Source organism: Suhomyces tanzawaensis (assembly GCF_001661415.1).
Source record: "Suhomyces tanzawaensis NRRL Y-17324 unplaced genomic scaffold CANTAscaffold_6, whole genome shotgun sequence".
Lineage (NCBI taxonomy): Eukaryota > Fungi > Ascomycota > Pichiomycetes > Serinales > Debaryomycetaceae > Suhomyces > Suhomyces tanzawaensis.
Window position 1 is genome coordinate 961,312 of NW_017963641.1, and position 17,162 is coordinate 978,473.

Here is a 17,162-nt window from a genome sequence, read left to right on the forward strand (position 1 = left end):
TAGAATTTTGAAAAATTTAGCAAAAATGTTGTATCAATAGGTAGAATTTTTGTGATATAGATATTAGTAGTTAAAACTGTATTCCACCCATGCGAGTGCCCCAGCTTCCACCTGATTGGCGCAGATGACCCGAATAGACAGATTACTCGTTGATCTGTAGTGCTTCCACTTCTGCCTGTACTTTCAGTAGAAGGGTGCGTGTGGCCAGAAGTTCCTGATTCATCAGTTCCTGCTTGTCCAACAAGGCATTCTTCCAAGCTTTGAAGCGGAGTTCTTCTGCGGCAACATGCTGGTCAAAGCCCTGGCGGACTTTCTGCGCCAAAGACTCATAGTTCGGGTTTGTAATCGAGAGATTTCCTTCGTATTCCCTCAAAGTGGTGCGAGAGTATATTTGCAATTGCTGTAAACCATTGGCAGTATTTACAACCGGACGGTCGATTTTGGACGCCTGCACCCACCGCTGACTGAGACACTGGGATCTGATCGTTTCGTAGTGGGCTTCTGTGGCCTCGACCAAGTCCAACAAGTGGTCGGTGAGCAATATCGATTTTAGGGCTGCGAAATCGCAGTAGTTGCAGTTATCGACCTCAGCCATTCCCCATTTATATTTGCGGCCCCTGACCGGCCGTCCTGCCTGGTCAGTATGGACGGAGCTGGCGCCCATGACGGCGTACGGTGCCACCGCAGCGATTTTTTCCAGCACCACGGCGTCCAGCACCAACCCACACACTGGAATGGAGTGCACTCGCAATACCTGGCGCACCAGCTTCTTGAACCGGAGCATGTCGTCATGCGACAAGGTGTCGCATTTGGCCAACACTGGGATGAGGTTGACTCGGACAGAGAGCTCCTGAAGCGTGTGGATGTCGAGAGGCGTCAAGTTGCCGGAGGGCACAATAAAGTAGAGGCAACAATGGATGCGCATGTCTAACAATTCCGATCGATCTGGCTGGTGGGCCTGGAAAACGTGCGACCGGAGGCTGTTCTCCACCACGTCCACCAATGGCAGCCAGGCCTGGCGGTTATCGATGGCAGCACCAAAGCCTGGGGTATCGATGGCGGTGAGGCGGAGACGGAACCCATTTTCCTCGAGGTCAAACCGATGGAGTTTCACCTGGGACGTTGGCGGTGGTGGCTGCGAAATCGCCAACAATGGTGTGCCAAAAAGAGTGTTGATGAAGGTGGACTTGCCGCATCCCGGTTGTCCCGCCACCATGAGGGTGAGGTGGGCGCCCTGGCGCTGTCTTCTGGCGGAGTTCTGGTGGGGCAAACGGGCTAGTCCCACTTGGTTAAGATAGGCCAGCAGCGAGGCCAGCGAGGGCGATGGCGACGATTGGGTGGTGGCTCTGGCGATCTTGTCGTGGCCGCCAGGCAGGCCACCGCCCGGTGCGGCAGGAGACATTGCAGGAATGAAGGCTGGCGGGGGCATGGCTGGTGATGGTTGCTGGGACACAAGCGAGAACACAGAAGCGTGAGGGTCCTAGCGAGCATCGCGCGGCACGAAGTGAATGCAGCACCATCACGAGTGGTATCCACCACCAGAGCACACCATACCAAGACCAAGGGTTCCAGTTCCAGGCTCTACCCATTCCTGTCTACGGGTCTAGGTATACGGATCCAGTCCACTGGCTGTGCATCCACCTAACCCTTCGTTGCCCTGGCCATTGCCCGCCCTCAACTATTGTCATGCTCGTTTCATCACTGCCGCTTTGGGACCTGCAACCTTCCCGATCGGGACAAACGTCAACATCTTATTGGCACCCAAACCAATGCCTGGACTTCTTCAACAAAGCCCTTCGCTGCTCCTATAATAGAACTGCAACCACTTACGACTACCGGCACCCTGCCTTATTGATCCAGCCCCCTCCACAATCCTGCCCCCCTCCCCCCCAGGTTAATATGGGCTTCTCCATCCTTCACAACCGGTCGCTAGACGATTCCTCCTTGATCGATAGACGAACACGCTCAACCTCTCCCTCCAAGAACAGGCACTCGCTCCCTCCCACCTTCTTCGACATGAGACTCCCTCACATGCCCATCGCCAACGACGAGGACATCCGCTCTGCCACCTCGTCGTCGTCGTCCAACCTCTCCCAGGAGCACTTGAAGCAGTTGAGCAAGTCCCCAGTGTCGAAACGCCTCCATGTGGCCACCACAGGCGACACCAACAAGTACGTGATTCCCATTCCCTTCACCTTGAGCTTGCCGCCAAAGTTGAGTCAGAAAAACATCCAGCACGACTTGGAAAAACGCTCGAGGTCGGCGTCTCCCGTCCGCTCCCCTGCCTCCTCCAGACACTCGTCACCCCCCAAGAGCCCGTCGCCTTCACGGTCCATGTCCCCTTGTCGTCGCCAAACCAAGTTGGTGTACACCAGCACTGGCTACAAGAAGTTGGAGTCGCTGTCGGACGAGGACGAGCTCACCCAGGACTCCATCAACAAACGTATTGCATTCAATCGCCGTCCCCCTCCACTCCCGGCAAAGAAAGGCAAGGCCCTGAAGATCACCTTCCAACCCCACTCTGACGAATTGAGCATCATCGAAGAGGCCTCCAACAGCGGAGCCAGTTCAAGACAGTCCAGTGTCAAAAGTAAGCCTGACGACCAACGCTCCCTCCCACCACCACCTATAGAAAAAGAGCAACAGCCAATTATTGCGCCACTGGTGCCTGTTCCAGCTCAAAAGCCCAAACCATTCCTCACCAACGTTCGTATCATGACTACTCCCAATCCACGAGCTTCTCCGGTTACCTCGATTCCAAAGACCAAGACTGAACTCAACCTCAGGACCTTGCAAATGCAGGGTGGCCCTACAAAGGGTGCGGAGTTGAAAATCCACAAGCGGTCGTTCAGTGACGAGTCCTTCGTGTCTTCTATAAGCTCCTTCAGCTCGGTGGGCGACATAATGAGCTTCAGTAAGCATCCAATTCAGTACAGGAACCTGGAGACTTCTCCTGTGGTGAGGAGGTTGAACGAGCTGCGTGGCATACAAGCAAACGACAATGATAGAATCGTTTCCACGTCGTCCACTGTCAGCAAGACATCCGATGGAAGTGTGGCCTCTTGGGACTCTTTGCAGTCGTCCATTGATATCAAGAGCACAGATACAAAGAAGCAAAGGATGCCCGAAAAGCTAGAAAGGAAGATTTCACTCAAACCAAAGGCCAGACTGAAACAGTTACCTCCCACTCCACAGTCAGACGATGACTGGGAAGACGGCTCTAGTGAAGAGGAAGTAAGCGAAATCACGAAAGACAGTTTTGACAAGGATGGGATCACTTCAACAACAATTACTGAGACAGAAGATGAGGACACCAGTATGAGTAGAGGTAGTTCCGAGGATAACGAGGATGCAGAAACCTTCCAAATTAATTATTCTAAAGAATCCGAGGAAGTTGAACCACTCAGAATTAGCAGAGCATCTACATTAACTGGGTCTGACGGGCTTGCTGGTCCTCACAAATTGCAGAAACTGCCCGTTGACGAGCAGACCATCTACGATTTCTACCTCGACGATATTGCCAGTATTTCAACTGCAAAGTATTCCGAGATCACTACTTTTCCTGATGAGAAGCAAACTACGCCTGATTTTGACAACAGCGGCGCTGGAAGGAGATTCAGCTTTCCTAATAACAGGAAAAATGTTACAAACAGCAAGGCTATACAACAGCAGAAGTTATCAGGCAATTCTTTGAAGTCAAGCAGATCAAGGACAAGCTTTATGTCAAAATCTGGCCAAATTGAAATTCCAGATCTTGAAACTGATTCTTATTCTGCAAAGGTCTCTTACTTCTCTTACAATACCAAATCTGCTAACGATTCTGAATCAGACACTTCTGCATCTAATTCTACTGGTACAGAAGACGAGGAATCCCAATTGGAGCCTATTGGTTATCCCAGTAAAGCAGCACAGAATGCCGCAAAAGAGCATTTCAAGTCCATGTACAACGCGACTGGGGACGAGGACTCGGATACTGATATTGAATCCACCAAGTTTTCATTGTATGCTCTGCGTCAACAAGCCAAGTCCACTCCTAATTTGAAAGCCAACAGAAACAAGGAGCTTCCCCCAATTGAAGGTTTGGGTGCGCCTGCTGAAACTACCAACATTCCAATTGCTTCACCTCCAAGGAGACATCAGCGTCACAAATCGATGTACAATATCGATTTCGAATACAGAGAATCTGGATCCGATTTTGGTAAAGAAATAACTCATAAAAAATCCAAGAGTACTGATTTAAGCAATTTGAGTACTCCTACGTCTGGCACTCATGACCAAAAGGCTGGAAATGATGGAATATTGGCAGAGGAGTCCCCTGAGTCGCTAGATATCGTGATTGCTGATCCTCCTTCTCAAGTTCAATACGAGGTTGATTTCAAGGAGGCTGATTCCAACGATGGTCATGAATCCTACGATCAAAGTCCTAACTACACGAATGAGGTGTACAGAAGTGCTACCATTCATTCATTCCCGCATCGCCATGTTGACGACCTCAGCAACCAGATGCATAACTTGAAAATGGGTCACACTAACCCTAGATCTGCTCCGGGATCAAGAAGTGTGGAAGAAGCATCCTATTCTTCGAAGTCGAGCTTCCAGAGTAGCAACTCGGCTGGACAGTCAAGCTTGACTTCTATTTCAGACAATGAGAGCGTTGTCATTGACTTGACAAAGGACAATTATGATATCTGTATGGTTAATCGTCAGGATTCAATCCATTCTTATAAATCAGTCACAGAAAGAACAAAAGACGGAAAGGAGGTTGAAGTTGTGTTGGTCGACGAAGACGAAGATGACTTACTCAGTTTGTATTCAAAGTATCGTAACGATTCCTGGGTATTCAGAACTAGTTCAACTTCTTCGAGATCTTCTAATTTCAGTGCTGCATCTTTTGACAGCAACACTCCATCCGAATCTCAGCTTTCGTTGAAGCAAAGACCAGAAATGATAAAAAGGTTCCAATCAACGAACAGCATTAGAGTGCCGGGAGATATTGCTCAAGATTTGGGTAGAAAAAGATCGAACATCTCTGAGGCTTCGTCTCACTTGAGTGCTAATTACAACTCTAGAAGAATCCAGCCACCAATAAATGGATTGAATAAGATTTACTCAAGGAAAGGCGCAGAGCCTGTATTTGAGAAACCAAGTGTGAGGCCAAGCTACACTGACTCCAGCAAGCGTCACACCGTTCATACAATGGATTCCAATTACTTTGATTACACATCTGGTGACAAGTATGACTTTAACACTTTTATGAAGCAGCAATCGTCTAATCAGATCTAATTGATTATCAGCATTTATATTTACTTCTCTCCATATGTTTTGAAAAAATTATTATTAATCATGATGTGTAGTAGAGTAGGAGCTATACGATGCCAGCGCATAATAGCCAACTAGGTGAATACATTTTGAAACAGTGTCTGGGATTTTAATCCAGATTCTTACCTGAACAGAATGGTTGGTTTCTGGGAAGTAGTGCTGTGACTCAGCTTATAAGCCAAGGGGGTCTTTTTGCGATGTGCCATAAAGAAATAGGATGTTTCACCCTTGTCAGCCCCATGCGAAAAATCATCGTCTTCTTCCTCTACTTCCTCATTCACAGAAGTGAATGAATTAATCGATCTTGTTGAGGGAGCTCTACTCACACTCTTGACACGAGCAGTTTCATTTGTACTCCCACTACTGTTACTTCTGTAAAAAGTAACGGTCTTGTTGCTTGTTTCGATTTTGTTGCATTGGTAATTGTTATCAATCAACGCTTTAACAGGCTTATTATTGTAGGAATTAGACCTCAAAAAGGCTGGGACTTGAATAGATTCAGTATTCCTTTGTCGATTATCTTCTTCAAAATCGTAATCTTCAGGAAGTTGATTTATTTCATCAAGCAAGTCTGGATCCAACGTGCGATTATATGCTTCAGCATCCAGAGTCTCAGTTTCACTTTCAGAATAGTTTGTTTCCTTCGGATTTACTAACTTGACCTCAGTTGGAGGTTTAAGAGAACTAAAATTCACCGATTCGTCATTATTGAACCACGAATATCTTTTATCCCGTTTTCCATCCTCCTTGAGTTTCAGGATAATTCCCTTTCTGGGAGCTTTTTGTGCTCTCAAACTTGATTGCTCAGAATTGCTAGAGCTATTGGGGCCCGTCAAGTCTAAAGTTGCTAGAATTTGCATCATATTGTTGATCGAGTTCCTCTTATTTTTGGCTTCTTCTTCAGTGTTCGCCGAAGTCTCCAAACTAGATAAAGTTGACATCATGTCCAAAATAGATTTTCTATTCTGCTGTGCCTTCTCTATTGCTCTATTGTTCTCTTCTAATATGCTGGCTTGAGTTTTTTCAAGGTCTGAGAGAATACTCATCATGCCTATGATGGACAGCCTGTTCTTAGTATCATCTTGTGAAACTGAGTCTGACTTTTCTAAACTTGACAAGGCTGAATTCCGGACACTTTCCTCCGATTTCTCTTCATTATCATTCTCCTTTGGTTTTTCTAAACCACCTAATAAGCTCATTAATTCGATAACAGACAACCTGGGGTTCGGGGTATCATTTTTCTTTTTAGGCTCAGGCTCAGGTTCTACTTTGACCTCTTCAGAAATTCCTAATCCAATATGGGCCTTAATTGCACTACTTTTCCGTGACTCAGTGAACTTCGTAAATTCTTCAGTTTTTTCAAGAATTGTAGTATTGAGATCATCACTGATTGACCCATGAAAGCTTCGCAAGCTTCTCATTCCGAGCATATTTCCATGAAGGGGAGGCAGGTGTTTAGGGAGATCAAAGAATCCATTTTGTGGCTCATTCTCGATATCTAGTACTGATCTGTTGATGTACATATTGCTTATGTTGTAGCTTTCTTTCTCAAAATCATTGCTGTTTAATCGGGGGAGTCTGTGTCTCAAGTTATTTCCGATCGTTAACCCATTTATAATCGGGCTGCTGACCTCATAGAAATTATCGTTGGATGAAGGATCTGGCGTACTTTCAGAAGCACCTGAATAGGAACCAGTAATTTCTAATGAAGGCGATTTACTCACATCCAAATAGTTTTCTAGTATGTCATCCCCGTAAGCATCAGTATCAACGCCATCATAGTCGTCGAACAATTCAACACCTTGGATTGACAAATGATACGACTTATTGAAAATGGAATGCTTCTGTTCCAATTGTCCGAGTGAAATTAGTCCGAGTGGTTGCTTTTGAGTCAATGTGTTGTTTGCAAAAGAGTCTTCAATCGGCCTCGATGCTTCAGAGTCTTTGAAACCACCATCGATGGTTCTTTCCGCCGGATCATCCAATATGGCCGAATTGTAAGGAACATCATCATCAGTATCCTCATGTATTTGCAGCTCATCTTCGTCAATTTCCAAGCTATTATAATTTTGATCCGAGATCGAAGTCGAATTACGTTCTCCATGTAGGTTTCCGTGATGTTCGTTCTCCAGAAAGCTATGGTTTCTTTGCGGTAATACATCTATTGGTTCATCCTCATCGTCAAATAGTTTGTTATACTGAACGTCATTTTCATTTTCGTCACCGTAGTCGCCATCATAATCATCATCCATACCATTGTTTTCAAAATCGTAGTCAGAAAATTCATCAACATCAATACCCAAGTCGTTCTCGTTGAAGGTGTTCAGTTGCTGGAAGTCATTTTCGCTGGCTTTCGAACTTTTGACAACCTTATAGTATTTAACTGAAGTGTTTCTTCCACAATTGCTGTCCTTTACAAAGGAGAACTGCGACGAAGACGAGTCCGAGTCGTCACCTTCGTACTCCTCCTCCAATTCGTTGCCATAGTCACCGTCGAGATTATTATCACTGTCATGGATTGAGAACTTTTTGGTATGAGAAGGTGGGGGCGATTGGATGTACTGATCGAAGCTGACCAGCTTGGTGTCTAGTTTGGGCTGATCTTCGATCGGGTTGGAAGACTCATTACTTTCTTCAATGCTGTCCTGGATAACTTGGGACTTGGTATGTTCAAGGAGGTTGATGGGAGGATTCAATTTGGTTTGAGTCGTGCTGGGATGGGAGCCGGACGACTGGAATGACGATAATGACGTATGCGAATGGGAAACAGGGACCCCAGAATGCCTGTAGGAGTTGACCAAAGATGGTGAGGATGCAGAAGTATGGAATTTTGGTGATGGACCCAATTGTTTGGAGTATTTGGAGGTAGCAGCAGCGGCAGCAGCGGTTGCTAGAGACTTTGAATCCAAGGCCATGTTGGAATCGGGATGTATGAGATCGGAGATGTTGGAGACCGAGCCCTGGCTACGAGTGTGGCGGTGGGTTCTTATTTTGCGCTTGCTTCTGGGGTCCACCACGTTCTGGAGGCTATCGTTGGAGTTGGGGGTGGTGATAGTGGATTTGGAGTGGGTCAGCGAGAACATCTTCTTGATAGGCGTGAGCAATTTCTTGGGCGAGCTGAGCGAGGCCTGGCCAGCTCCACTGCTGCCCAGGACATTCACGGTGCTGGGAGGAGTGAAGGGTCCATTGGGAATGACGGGTGATGGAACTGGTGTGGTCTTGTGAGTGAGAACAGCTTTGGGTTCTGGTTCCAGCTCAAAAAAGTCGGAGTTTGCCGACTCCCCCCGCCTATGTGCCTTGATGAACGACCTCATGAATGGGATGGGACAGGAGCAGGGTGTGGTGGATGTGGTAGGTCAGCTTGTTACTAATTGACAATTGAGCAGGCAACCAGTTATTTTTGAATTATGGGACGAGAAAACCTCTACTGCAATAATCCGGTTAGAGCGCTACCACAAGGAAGTACAGCACTATCGGGAGCTCGAGGCAAAACAGTGGGGACGGCAAAGGCCAGGAAGAACAGGCTTTGGCCAGATAGGTAGCGTGATACCCTTGTCATGACGCTTACAGGGATAGGCACGTGAACGCGACTGGTGGCAGTGAGACCAGGGCCGGAAATGCCAGGCTACAGTTGGGGCTTATGGGTGGAACCACGCGGTTTGATGGGCTGGCGGAGGCGGAGGCTCTGGCGAGCCGGAGGCCGTGGATACTTGTCGGAAAGAGCAGCAGATATCACTTTCTATTGGTGTATCTATTAATTAGTAGAGACTGTCAAGTCGCGAGTCAGCTGTCAAGTCGCAAGTCACTGGCTCCTGTCCTGGACAGGATTGTGTTGGGGAAATGGCCCTTGCGACGTTGAAATACGTTGGGTCTGGTAAAAATTATGATATCCACTGAATGCTCTGGGATATGCCCTTGCTACATTTGTTTAGGCGTAGTTACATCTATTTCCCAGTATTCACTCAAACTGTCCATGTTATCGACTGTTATCCAAGCTGCTGTGCATATTATTGGATTAGAACCTTACCTACATCTTTGCATATCTTAAGTTCATTACACACTTTCTCTACACCGCCTGATCATCTACAACTAATATTAGAACAAATATTTGCACCTAAAACATACATTCCTGACTGATCCATCTGGGTACAGGACGGACTCTGGCCAAAATAAACCTTATTTACCAAGATCTCTTTGTGGGATATTATACACTAATAATGTTTGCTTTCTAGCGAAACAAATACCCACAAGTCTTTTAAAGTATTTAAATGATTTTAGAGTATTTTTCGGTGGCTAGTTTGAGTTTCGGGTTCCTGGAAATCTACCACAGTCTTCGTGTTTCCTGAACTATCGCTTTCCTTTAGAAGCCTCTATTTATAGCACAGGCTACTACTATGATTTTTCCAGCTAATCTGGACTAGGGATATCCCGAACCAGCCTATACCGAGGTGGTTGCTAGGATCAACTTAGCGACGCTCGCATATACCTACTCTTAGGAAATTTTCTGTGTGTTAGTTATATTGGGATATTGATATGCCTACAGTCTGGGATACAAATCAGTCAGCAGTACTTATATTAACACGCTCGCATGGTCTATGTACATTACAAGGCTCTTCTGGCTTTGACGGCGGAAGCCAACTCTTCCAAAACTTCCTCGGTGGACTCCCATCCTATACATGCATCGGTGATGGAACAACCGTACTTCAAAGCGTCCTTGCCTCCATCTTCTGGGGCTGGCACGTCTTGTCTGCCCTCGTTGATGTTTGATTCGATCATCAAACCGCAAATACCAGTTTCACCATTTCTGATTTGTCTGGCGATCTCGGCTGCAACCTTTGGTTGGTTTCTGTGGTCCTTGTTGGAGTTACCGTGAGAACAGTCAACCATGATTCTTGGGGTGCTGGCGGTCTCGTCAATAACACCAGCTTTTTGCAATTGTGCCTTGGTTTCTTTTATAGACTTCTCGTCGAAGTTGGTGCCCTGCTTTCCTCCTCTCAAAATCACGAAACAGTCCTTGTTACCATCAGTACCAACAATAGCAACAACACCAGGCTTGGTGACACTGAGGAAATGATGTGGGTGAGAAGCGGATCTCATGGCGTCCACAGCGACTCCCAAGGTACCGTCAGTACCGTTCTTGAAACCAACTGGGAAAGACAAACCGGAAGCCAATTCACGATGCAATTGGGACTCAGTAGTTCTGGCACCGATGGCACCGACAGAGAACAAGTCGGACAAGAACTGGGGAGAGATGGTGTCCAACATCTCACCAGCAATAGGCAACATGGAGGTCAACTCCACGAATAAGCTTCTGGCGATTCTCAAACCCTTGTTGATCTGGAAAGAACCGTCAATTTCAGGGTCGTTGATCAACCCCTTCCAGCCGACAGTGGTACGAGGCTTTTCCAAGTAGGCTCTCATCACGATGTGCAACTCGCCCTTATACTTTTCACTGGCCTTGTGCAATCTTTGGGCGTAGTCCAAGGCCGCCTTGGGGTCATGGATGGAACAAGGTCCGATCACAAGCACCAAACGGTCGTCCTTGCCATTCAAAATGTCGACAGTCTGGTTTCTTCCCTCTGTGATGATCTTCTTGGATTCTGCGGTCAACGGGTATTCATGTTGAAGCAAATCAGGTGGGGTCAATGGGTCGTAACCACGAACTATGGGTTAGTGATGCTTTGGATATTTGTGCTGCCATACTTACTTCTCCAGTCTTCCATGCGGCTTCTGTCGCCAACGTGTTCGTTTGTGATGAACATATCTGTTAGTATGTCGGTGGTGTAGCGGGTTGCTAGTGGGCGGGGACTTTTAGATGGAGCCACCTGCCTTCTTATGTACCTAGAAGTTAGTCATTTTTCACCTGGCTTTGTGTAACGCGACCCTCGACGATTCTGAGTCGAGTAATTTTGCGTTTGTGACTAATTTCACTACTGTCATTGGAGGCCGGAGAAAGTAAGTGTAGGCGAGTGACAGCATCTATACGGCCTGCAAGATGGTGCTGGACGCTTCTTTGTTTAATTAACCTCGGCATACCACTATGGTGTTTTCCTAAGCTCCAAACATGGCCCAAAGATGGCCGGAATGGGGCCCAAATACGGCATTTAATTCCCGACATGAAAACAACTTTCTTATCGGAACTTCGGGCCTGCCCCTTGGGGCCCACATGGGAAATGTGGTGAAAATAAGGGTGTGCTGGCACAGCTGTCTGATAACTATCTGCAGGATAACTGAATGTGTCTTCGGAGAGACAATAGCCCCGATTGATTGTCGGCAGGGCTACAAATAGATGGCAGATGGCATGTCGATGGGTCAGTGGACTATGACATATGTACGTTGGTGCGATGGGAGGTATGCGTGAGTCAGGGGCGTTGGGATTAGTAACTGGATCCAATGAAATGCCTACTCTGAGTTGAGGCGTCATAAGCACCCCGATCTAATTCTTCCTATTGAAAATGTAGATGTAGCCGTTATCACGCATGTCCAGGAGGTTGTTTTCGTCACATACAACCACCTTTTCGTCGTTGAACAAAACCCAACGATCCTGGCCATCGATGATCTTCTTGATGAACACAACGTAATGCCCGGTGTGGGGAGACGTTCCCTTGTGGCAGATGACCGATTGCAACTCGTACTTACCATTTGAGGTAGATTGGTTGAGAAGCTCTTCCGTCAATGCACGTTTTTCCAGGGCCACATCGAGCGCTGGCTTCGCTGCTTCGTCAATTACGCCGTCATCATCAGGATTAGCAAAGAGCCATTCCACAGCTGCATTTGCATCGTTATTATTCAGCAATAACGCTTTCTTGCTGAGTTGATGCGAAAAGCCCATGACACTCAAGGCCTCGATCTGCTCTTCAGATGGGCCTTGTGGTTCAGCAGCTGCTTGAGGTACCACGAATGGGTCATCAATGTCAATATCATCCATATGTGCAAAAATCCAGTTCATGGCGTCTTCAGCATTGTTATTGCCGGTATGATATAATCCCTTCAAGCAACGGGGTTCAGGGAAGCCCATACTCAAAAGCGAGGTCATAGCTTCTTCATTGGCTGTGAAAGATGGTGCTCCATCCTTTGCATCTTCTTCTTCTTGTGGCAACTGAGATTCTCCAGCCTCGAATTTTGGAGCTTGGAACTCGGAAACATCTAAAGTATATGGGATTGCAATTGGAACATCAATCTTCGCGGGGACCCAATTTTCCAATTTAATTCTTTGAGCATTAACCACCAAATTCTTGGGATACGATACAAAACCACTAGACTTCAAAGCAGCACCAGGTTCTGTTCCGCAACTGCTGCACTTATATCCTTCAATCAATTCCGAAGAAAAGAGGGAAGATAATCCTGATTGAAGCTCATATGTTTTGTATACCTTTTTGCCAGTTTCCTCATCAATCTTTATCACTTGGTCATCAATTTGAACCGAAATATTGTCAGCCAATTCGTTTTTAATACTTCCACTTGAGCACTGGCTACAAATAACCTTATCACCTAATAAGAATTTGAACGATTTATTAAGTTCAATTCCAAGCTCATTATCGGTCTTGTCAAGGAAATATGATAAGAATTCATGAGCATCTTGTTGTCTTTGGGTGCTGAACTCGGGGTGGTTCTCACCAATTAAAGTTTTAAATGCGGAGGGCTTGATACCGACTTGGTAATCATCTCCTTTCAAAGATCCTGGATGCGAATATTTACCACTCAAAAGTCCATCGTATATCTTTATCAACTGAGTAGTCAAGTCATGAGCTGGGTCTTTTATATCAGGAAATTCTTTGGATTTGAAGTACTCTTGATATTCTGGAACACTGTACAAAGCTTGAATAACTGAGTTCAAGTAACACGAGTTCCCTAAGTTCTTGAAACCTGTCAACCCTTTCCCGAACACAGGTTGTAACTTCTCACCGTTAGCACCATCAAGCTTGAAGTCCCAGTTCAAGTTCTGGTCGATATTTAATTCTACCAAACTCTTTTCGGTCTTGACGGTGGTTCTCAAGTCAATGCCAAACGTCAATAACTTTGCAGATAAGTTGGGTACCTTGATTTCGTCGTTACATTTGTAGCAGTAGGCATCACAGCTATCTTCTGATTCGGCAGAGAGGGAACCGAGCTTGATTGCGACTGGATGCTCTGCGGTTTCAAAATGCTTCAAGGCATGGGAATTGCCTTTCAAAGTAGATCCAAATTGTTCTCTTCCACAACCTAATGCACCACAGTGCAAACATATCCATAAGTTTTCCTTGAGTTCACATTGAGAGCAGTGAGTGAGGTCCAACTCAGAGGTAGGCTTGAATTGCTCCAAATCAAACGAGTGTTCGCAAGGAAGGATTTCTTGTTCCCACTGCTTGATTTCGTCGGCTCTATCTGAGGAGTTGTGCTTCAAGATGTCGTCCACGAGCTTTTGGAACGAGGGAGTCAATTCCGACAATGCGTACGATCTGTCTTCCTTTATGTTGTAGATGGAGATTTCCGTGGAGAACAAGTCGTCCTCGTTGACGTCTTTGACCTCGAGCTTGGCGAGCTTGGAATTGCGTTCGCCGTGCTCATTGTACAAGGCGTTGCGGTCACCCTCAGGCTTCAAGGTCTTGTTGATGTTCAAGTACAAGTAGTTGCCTGTTTTTTGGAAGTTCTGCAACGTGAAGTTGGTCGATGGCGTTCTCGCAAACGCCTGGTACGACCGGAGATCCACGTCCAACCCCAAGTCGTTGGACTCGGGGGTGTCGAAGCTGTACATGCAGTCATCCTTGTATATCTTGGCCCGGGCAGGGACTGTTTGCGGGATGTCTGGGGGGATATCTAATGGCATTGGTGGCGTTGGTGTAAGGGCAAATGATTGTTAGCGCCTGAGGGCACGACCAAATGGTTTGGTCGCGGTGGTGCGAGCGGCAGTAAATGCTGGGGACGGCGCCAGCAAATGAAGTAGCTACTGGCACTGGGCACTCTAGTCTCGTAGTAACCGTAGCAGGAGCAGGCAGGAGGGATGTAGCCGTGCTGGTGTGGCCTTCAGATGTGGGTGGCAGTAGCTGCCTGCCTCACACTGCCCTGGTCATCATCTAGCACCAACTGCTGGTGGCTGCTGCGCCTGATGGCTGCGATATTTGTAGCGCACCAATTCCTGGTGCCAGTACGAGACACCGCAATGACCCCCCATAAGACGTGTGTATACTTTGCCAATTGGTCAGTGTACCAGCGGAAACACTTTGCAGTCGATATAGCAGTCAAGCATGTGACCCACCTCTTCTATGCGTTTGTTACCATCGATGTCGCCACGGGATCAGTCAAGCTAAGCGACGAATGGTGTGACAAACAGCTTCCCTTGGAATCGCCCAGCCAGCCAGGCTCACAAGTCACAGGCAGCTTGCAGCAGATCTTCCAGCTCAAGCAATTGAACCGTAACCTCAAGCTGGTGATGTCCATTGGCGGGTGGGGAACCGAGCACTTGTTCCAGGCAGTGGTGGCAGATCCCAACAAGCTCGACAGATTCGTGGACACAGCAGTGCAGTTTGTGGTGGAGTACGGCTTCGACGGCATCGATATCGACTGGGAGTACCCCAAATCTCGCCAGGAAAGTCTTATGCTACAGCAGCTTCTTCACAGAGTCCGCTTGCGCTTGGACACCGTTGCTTCCGACTTGATTTTGACGATAGCAGCGCCAGCAGGCAACGAGAACATTGACGTGCTTGATCTTGCCGGAATCGACCGCTACTTAAGTTTCTGGAACGTGATGTGCTATGACTACGCCGGGTCAGGCTGGTCCAGCAAAACGGGCTTCCATTCGAACTTGTTCGGCAATAATGGCGACAACGATTTATGCACCAGTGGGGTTATCAATCGGTACATCCAGGGCGGAGTCCCAGCAAGTAAGCTCGTGATGGGTATGCCAATGTATGGTCGGTCATTTAATGGCGTGATCAAAGGGGAAATTGGCCAGGCATTCTCTAAGGATGGCGGAGGTAACGACACTCTCGACTACAAGACCCTCCCTGTGGGGAAGGAGTACTTTGATTACAAAAAGGTGGCCGCATACTGCTACGACGAAAGTGCCAAAAAATGGGTTTCCTACGATAATCACCAGTCGGCACGTATAAAAGCCAAATATGCTGAGCTGAATGGATTGGGAGGAGGCATGTGGTGGGATTCTTGTGGCGAAAACGTCGATCCCGACAGATCGTTGATCATCAACTATGTTGACCAGGTTGGTGGATTTGACAAGTTGGAACAAGCCTCGAATCATCTAGATATTTACGCATCTAGTTCTTATCTAAAGGAATTGCTAAAGTAGAATTCTACCTTTCCAAACTTCACATGGAATATGCGTCTGGTTGCTTTGCAAAACATAAGTTTATTCATCGACATACAGCTCTATATATATACATACATTGTACGTTGAGCGTAAGAGTTGTACCGGGAGTAATCAGATAAAATCTGTATGCCTTTCGGGTGGAAATGAAATGATCATAAAATGGAATCCATTCTTGCAAATACGCTCAACACAGCTGCAATCAATTCTAATTGCAACTCGCTGGTCGAGCATTTTTCGACTTCATTGGTAACTTCTTGGCCCAAGTTTAAGCCTAAGCCCAAGGGAGATTGATGAGATGATCTGAACGGATAGTCACCGTAATCGTTGAGGATCTCGTCGGCTCTGGCAAATGCTTGATCTCGCTTCTCGTAGTTCAAAGATAATAACACGTTTTCCAACACGTTGGCAGCGTAGGCTCCGCTAACCAAAGCAATTGTTCTCAAGTACTTGAACGAAGTGTCCACCGGGAACTGGTCGTTGGCCTGTGCTTCCAAATCCACATTCCTGGTGGCTAACAAGCTGAGGACTCTATTCTTAATGTATTCCTTGGAGAGCTTGTCGGCGACTGGATGGGTGGCCATGTCGAACAAGAAGAAGTTTTTTCTTTCTGTTCTTAAGATTCCCTTGTCGACCAACCCCTTGGCCAAACGTTCTCTAACTTGTTTGAGCTGGTAGTTGATCTTCATGAGATTCCAGGTCTCACCACTCAACAAGTCAATCCAATTGGTGACTGAAAGGTGAGACTCGTCATTTTTCATAATCTTCAACGCCTCGTCCAACAACACTTCTCCCGTGGGCTCGGAGTCAATGACCTCTACCAAGCGGTCGCTCAACTCGAATCTTCTTCTGGCAGGGTCGTTGACCAACGAGATCTTGTTACGGAATGCCAATTCCAAGAGAATACATCCACGCAATGCATAGGAGATGTTGTCGTTCCAAAATGACAAGTAGCCCTCCTTATCCTTCAATCCAATCAACAACACCTCTTCCATCAACGTCAAGAGTGGGAGCTTCAACACGCTGCGATCCACGATATCCTTGGAATCGTAGCCGATCTTGTGGTCCACCCTATTTTCCTCTTCATCGAATGACCCTGACGTCCGCCCACTGCTGACATCTTTGGGGCCTCCACGGCGTCTTTGCAAGGTAGAAGACATGTTGTTCCACGATGCAGGCTATAACTGGTTACTGGTTTGTTTGTGGGTATGGCACGGTAATCCACGATTGATTGATCAGTGTGGTGGGAACAATTGGAGGGGCACACTACTCTGGTCGTCGTTGTCCTTATTGATTTCTGGACTCGCGCAGTTGACGGAAACTGGCCGCAATTGTTCTGGGGCAAGAAGTGCACTGAAGGGTGGAAAGCATGGTGGGGAGGATGGGGCAGAACTTGTCATTGGCGAGACTGCTCAGGTGTCATTAGCTTTTGTAGAGAGGGGCGATTCTTTAGGTGGTGAAGGTTCTCTGGGATGGCAATTGTCGTTGGGGTATGGACTGGCCCTCGGTGTAGCCAGCCAGCTCTAGCGAGAACTCCCGCTAT

General features: G+C 47.0%; 7 protein-coding genes across 7 annotated transcripts; 2 read left to right on the forward strand and 5 right to left on the reverse strand.

Moving 5' to 3' along the window:
• Positions 1-154: 154 nt before the first annotated feature.
• On the reverse strand, positions 155-1,285 carry SPR3 (septin; the record flags this gene model as incomplete). The annotated part of the gene is made up of 2 exons (XM_020208786.1): positions 155-357; positions 433-1,285. Coding segments are annotated over 2 exons (1,056 nt in total), but the record flags the coding sequence as incomplete, so codon positions are not given.
• A 614-nt stretch (positions 1,286-1,899) lies between these two features.
• On the forward strand, positions 1,900-5,283 carry CANTADRAFT_23204 (uncharacterized protein; the record flags this gene model as incomplete). The annotated part of the gene is made up of 1 exon (XM_020206932.1): positions 1,900-5,283. The coding sequence occupies one exon, from the start codon at positions 1,900-1,902 to the stop codon at positions 5,281-5,283; it is 3,384 nt and encodes a 1,127-aa protein (XP_020063221.1).
• Positions 5,284-5,362: 79 nt separating this feature from the next.
• On the reverse strand, positions 5,363-8,924 carry CANTADRAFT_295440 (uncharacterized protein). The gene has a single exon (XM_020208291.1). It carries the CDS (start codon positions 8,631-8,633, stop codon positions 5,442-5,444), a length of 3,192 nt encoding a protein of 1,063 aa, XP_020063222.1. The 5' UTR covers positions 8,634-8,924; the 3' UTR covers positions 5,363-5,441.
• A 997-nt stretch (positions 8,925-9,921) lies between these two features.
• Positions 9,922-11,081, reverse strand: ARO3 (3-deoxy-7-phosphoheptulonate synthase; the record flags this gene model as incomplete). Its single annotated transcript, XM_020210426.1, has 2 exons — positions 9,922-10,982; positions 11,027-11,081. The coding sequence occupies 2 exons, from the start codon at positions 11,079-11,081 to the stop codon at positions 9,922-9,924; spliced, it is 1,116 nt and encodes a 371-aa protein (XP_020063223.1).
• Positions 11,082-11,307: 226 nt separating this feature from the next.
• On the reverse strand, positions 11,308-14,225 carry CANTADRAFT_295762 (ubiquitin-specific protease). Its single transcript, XM_020208298.1, has one exon. The coding sequence runs from the start codon at positions 14,123-14,125 to the stop codon at positions 11,756-11,758; it is 2,370 nt and encodes a 789-aa protein (XP_020063224.1). The 5' UTR covers positions 14,126-14,225; the 3' UTR covers positions 11,308-11,755.
• Positions 14,226-14,458: 233 nt separating this feature from the next.
• On the forward strand, positions 14,459-15,601 carry CHT4 (putative chitinase; the record flags this gene model as incomplete). The annotated part of the gene is made up of 1 exon (XM_020210321.1): positions 14,459-15,601. One exon carries the CDS (start codon positions 14,459-14,461, stop codon positions 15,599-15,601), a length of 1,143 nt encoding a protein of 380 aa, XP_020063225.1.
• An 86-nt stretch (positions 15,602-15,687) lies between these two features.
• On the reverse strand, positions 15,688-17,101 carry CANTADRAFT_296353 (uncharacterized protein). The gene is made up of 2 exons (XM_020208303.1): positions 16,601-17,101; positions 15,688-16,552 (listed from the first exon to the last, which is right to left on the reverse strand). The coding sequence occupies exons 1-2, from the start codon at positions 16,777-16,779 to the stop codon at positions 15,775-15,777; spliced, it is 957 nt and encodes a 318-aa protein (XP_020063226.1). The 5' UTR covers positions 16,780-17,101; the 3' UTR covers positions 15,688-15,774.
• Positions 17,102-17,162: the final 61 nt, after the last annotated feature.

What these genes read in the sequence shown, in the direction of transcription:
- CANTADRAFT_295440 (XM_020208291.1), bottom strand. Translation starts at nt 8,633, where the DNA reads ATGAGGTCGTTCATCAAGGCACATAGGCGGGGGGAGTCGGCAAACTCC.
- CANTADRAFT_295762 (XM_020208298.1), bottom strand. Translation starts at nt 14,125, where the DNA reads ATGCCATTAGATATCCCCCCAGACATCCCGCAAACAGTCCCTGCCCGG.
- CANTADRAFT_296353 (XM_020208303.1), bottom strand. Translation starts at nt 16,779, where the DNA reads ATGTCTTCTACCTTGCAAAGACGCCGTGGAGGCCCCAAAGATGTCAGC. An exon ending in ACGTTGATGGAAGAGGTGTT is followed by an intron (nt 16,553 to 16,600) that starts GTTGATTGGATT and finishes ATTTTGGAACGA; the next exon opens with CAACATCTCCTATGCATTGC.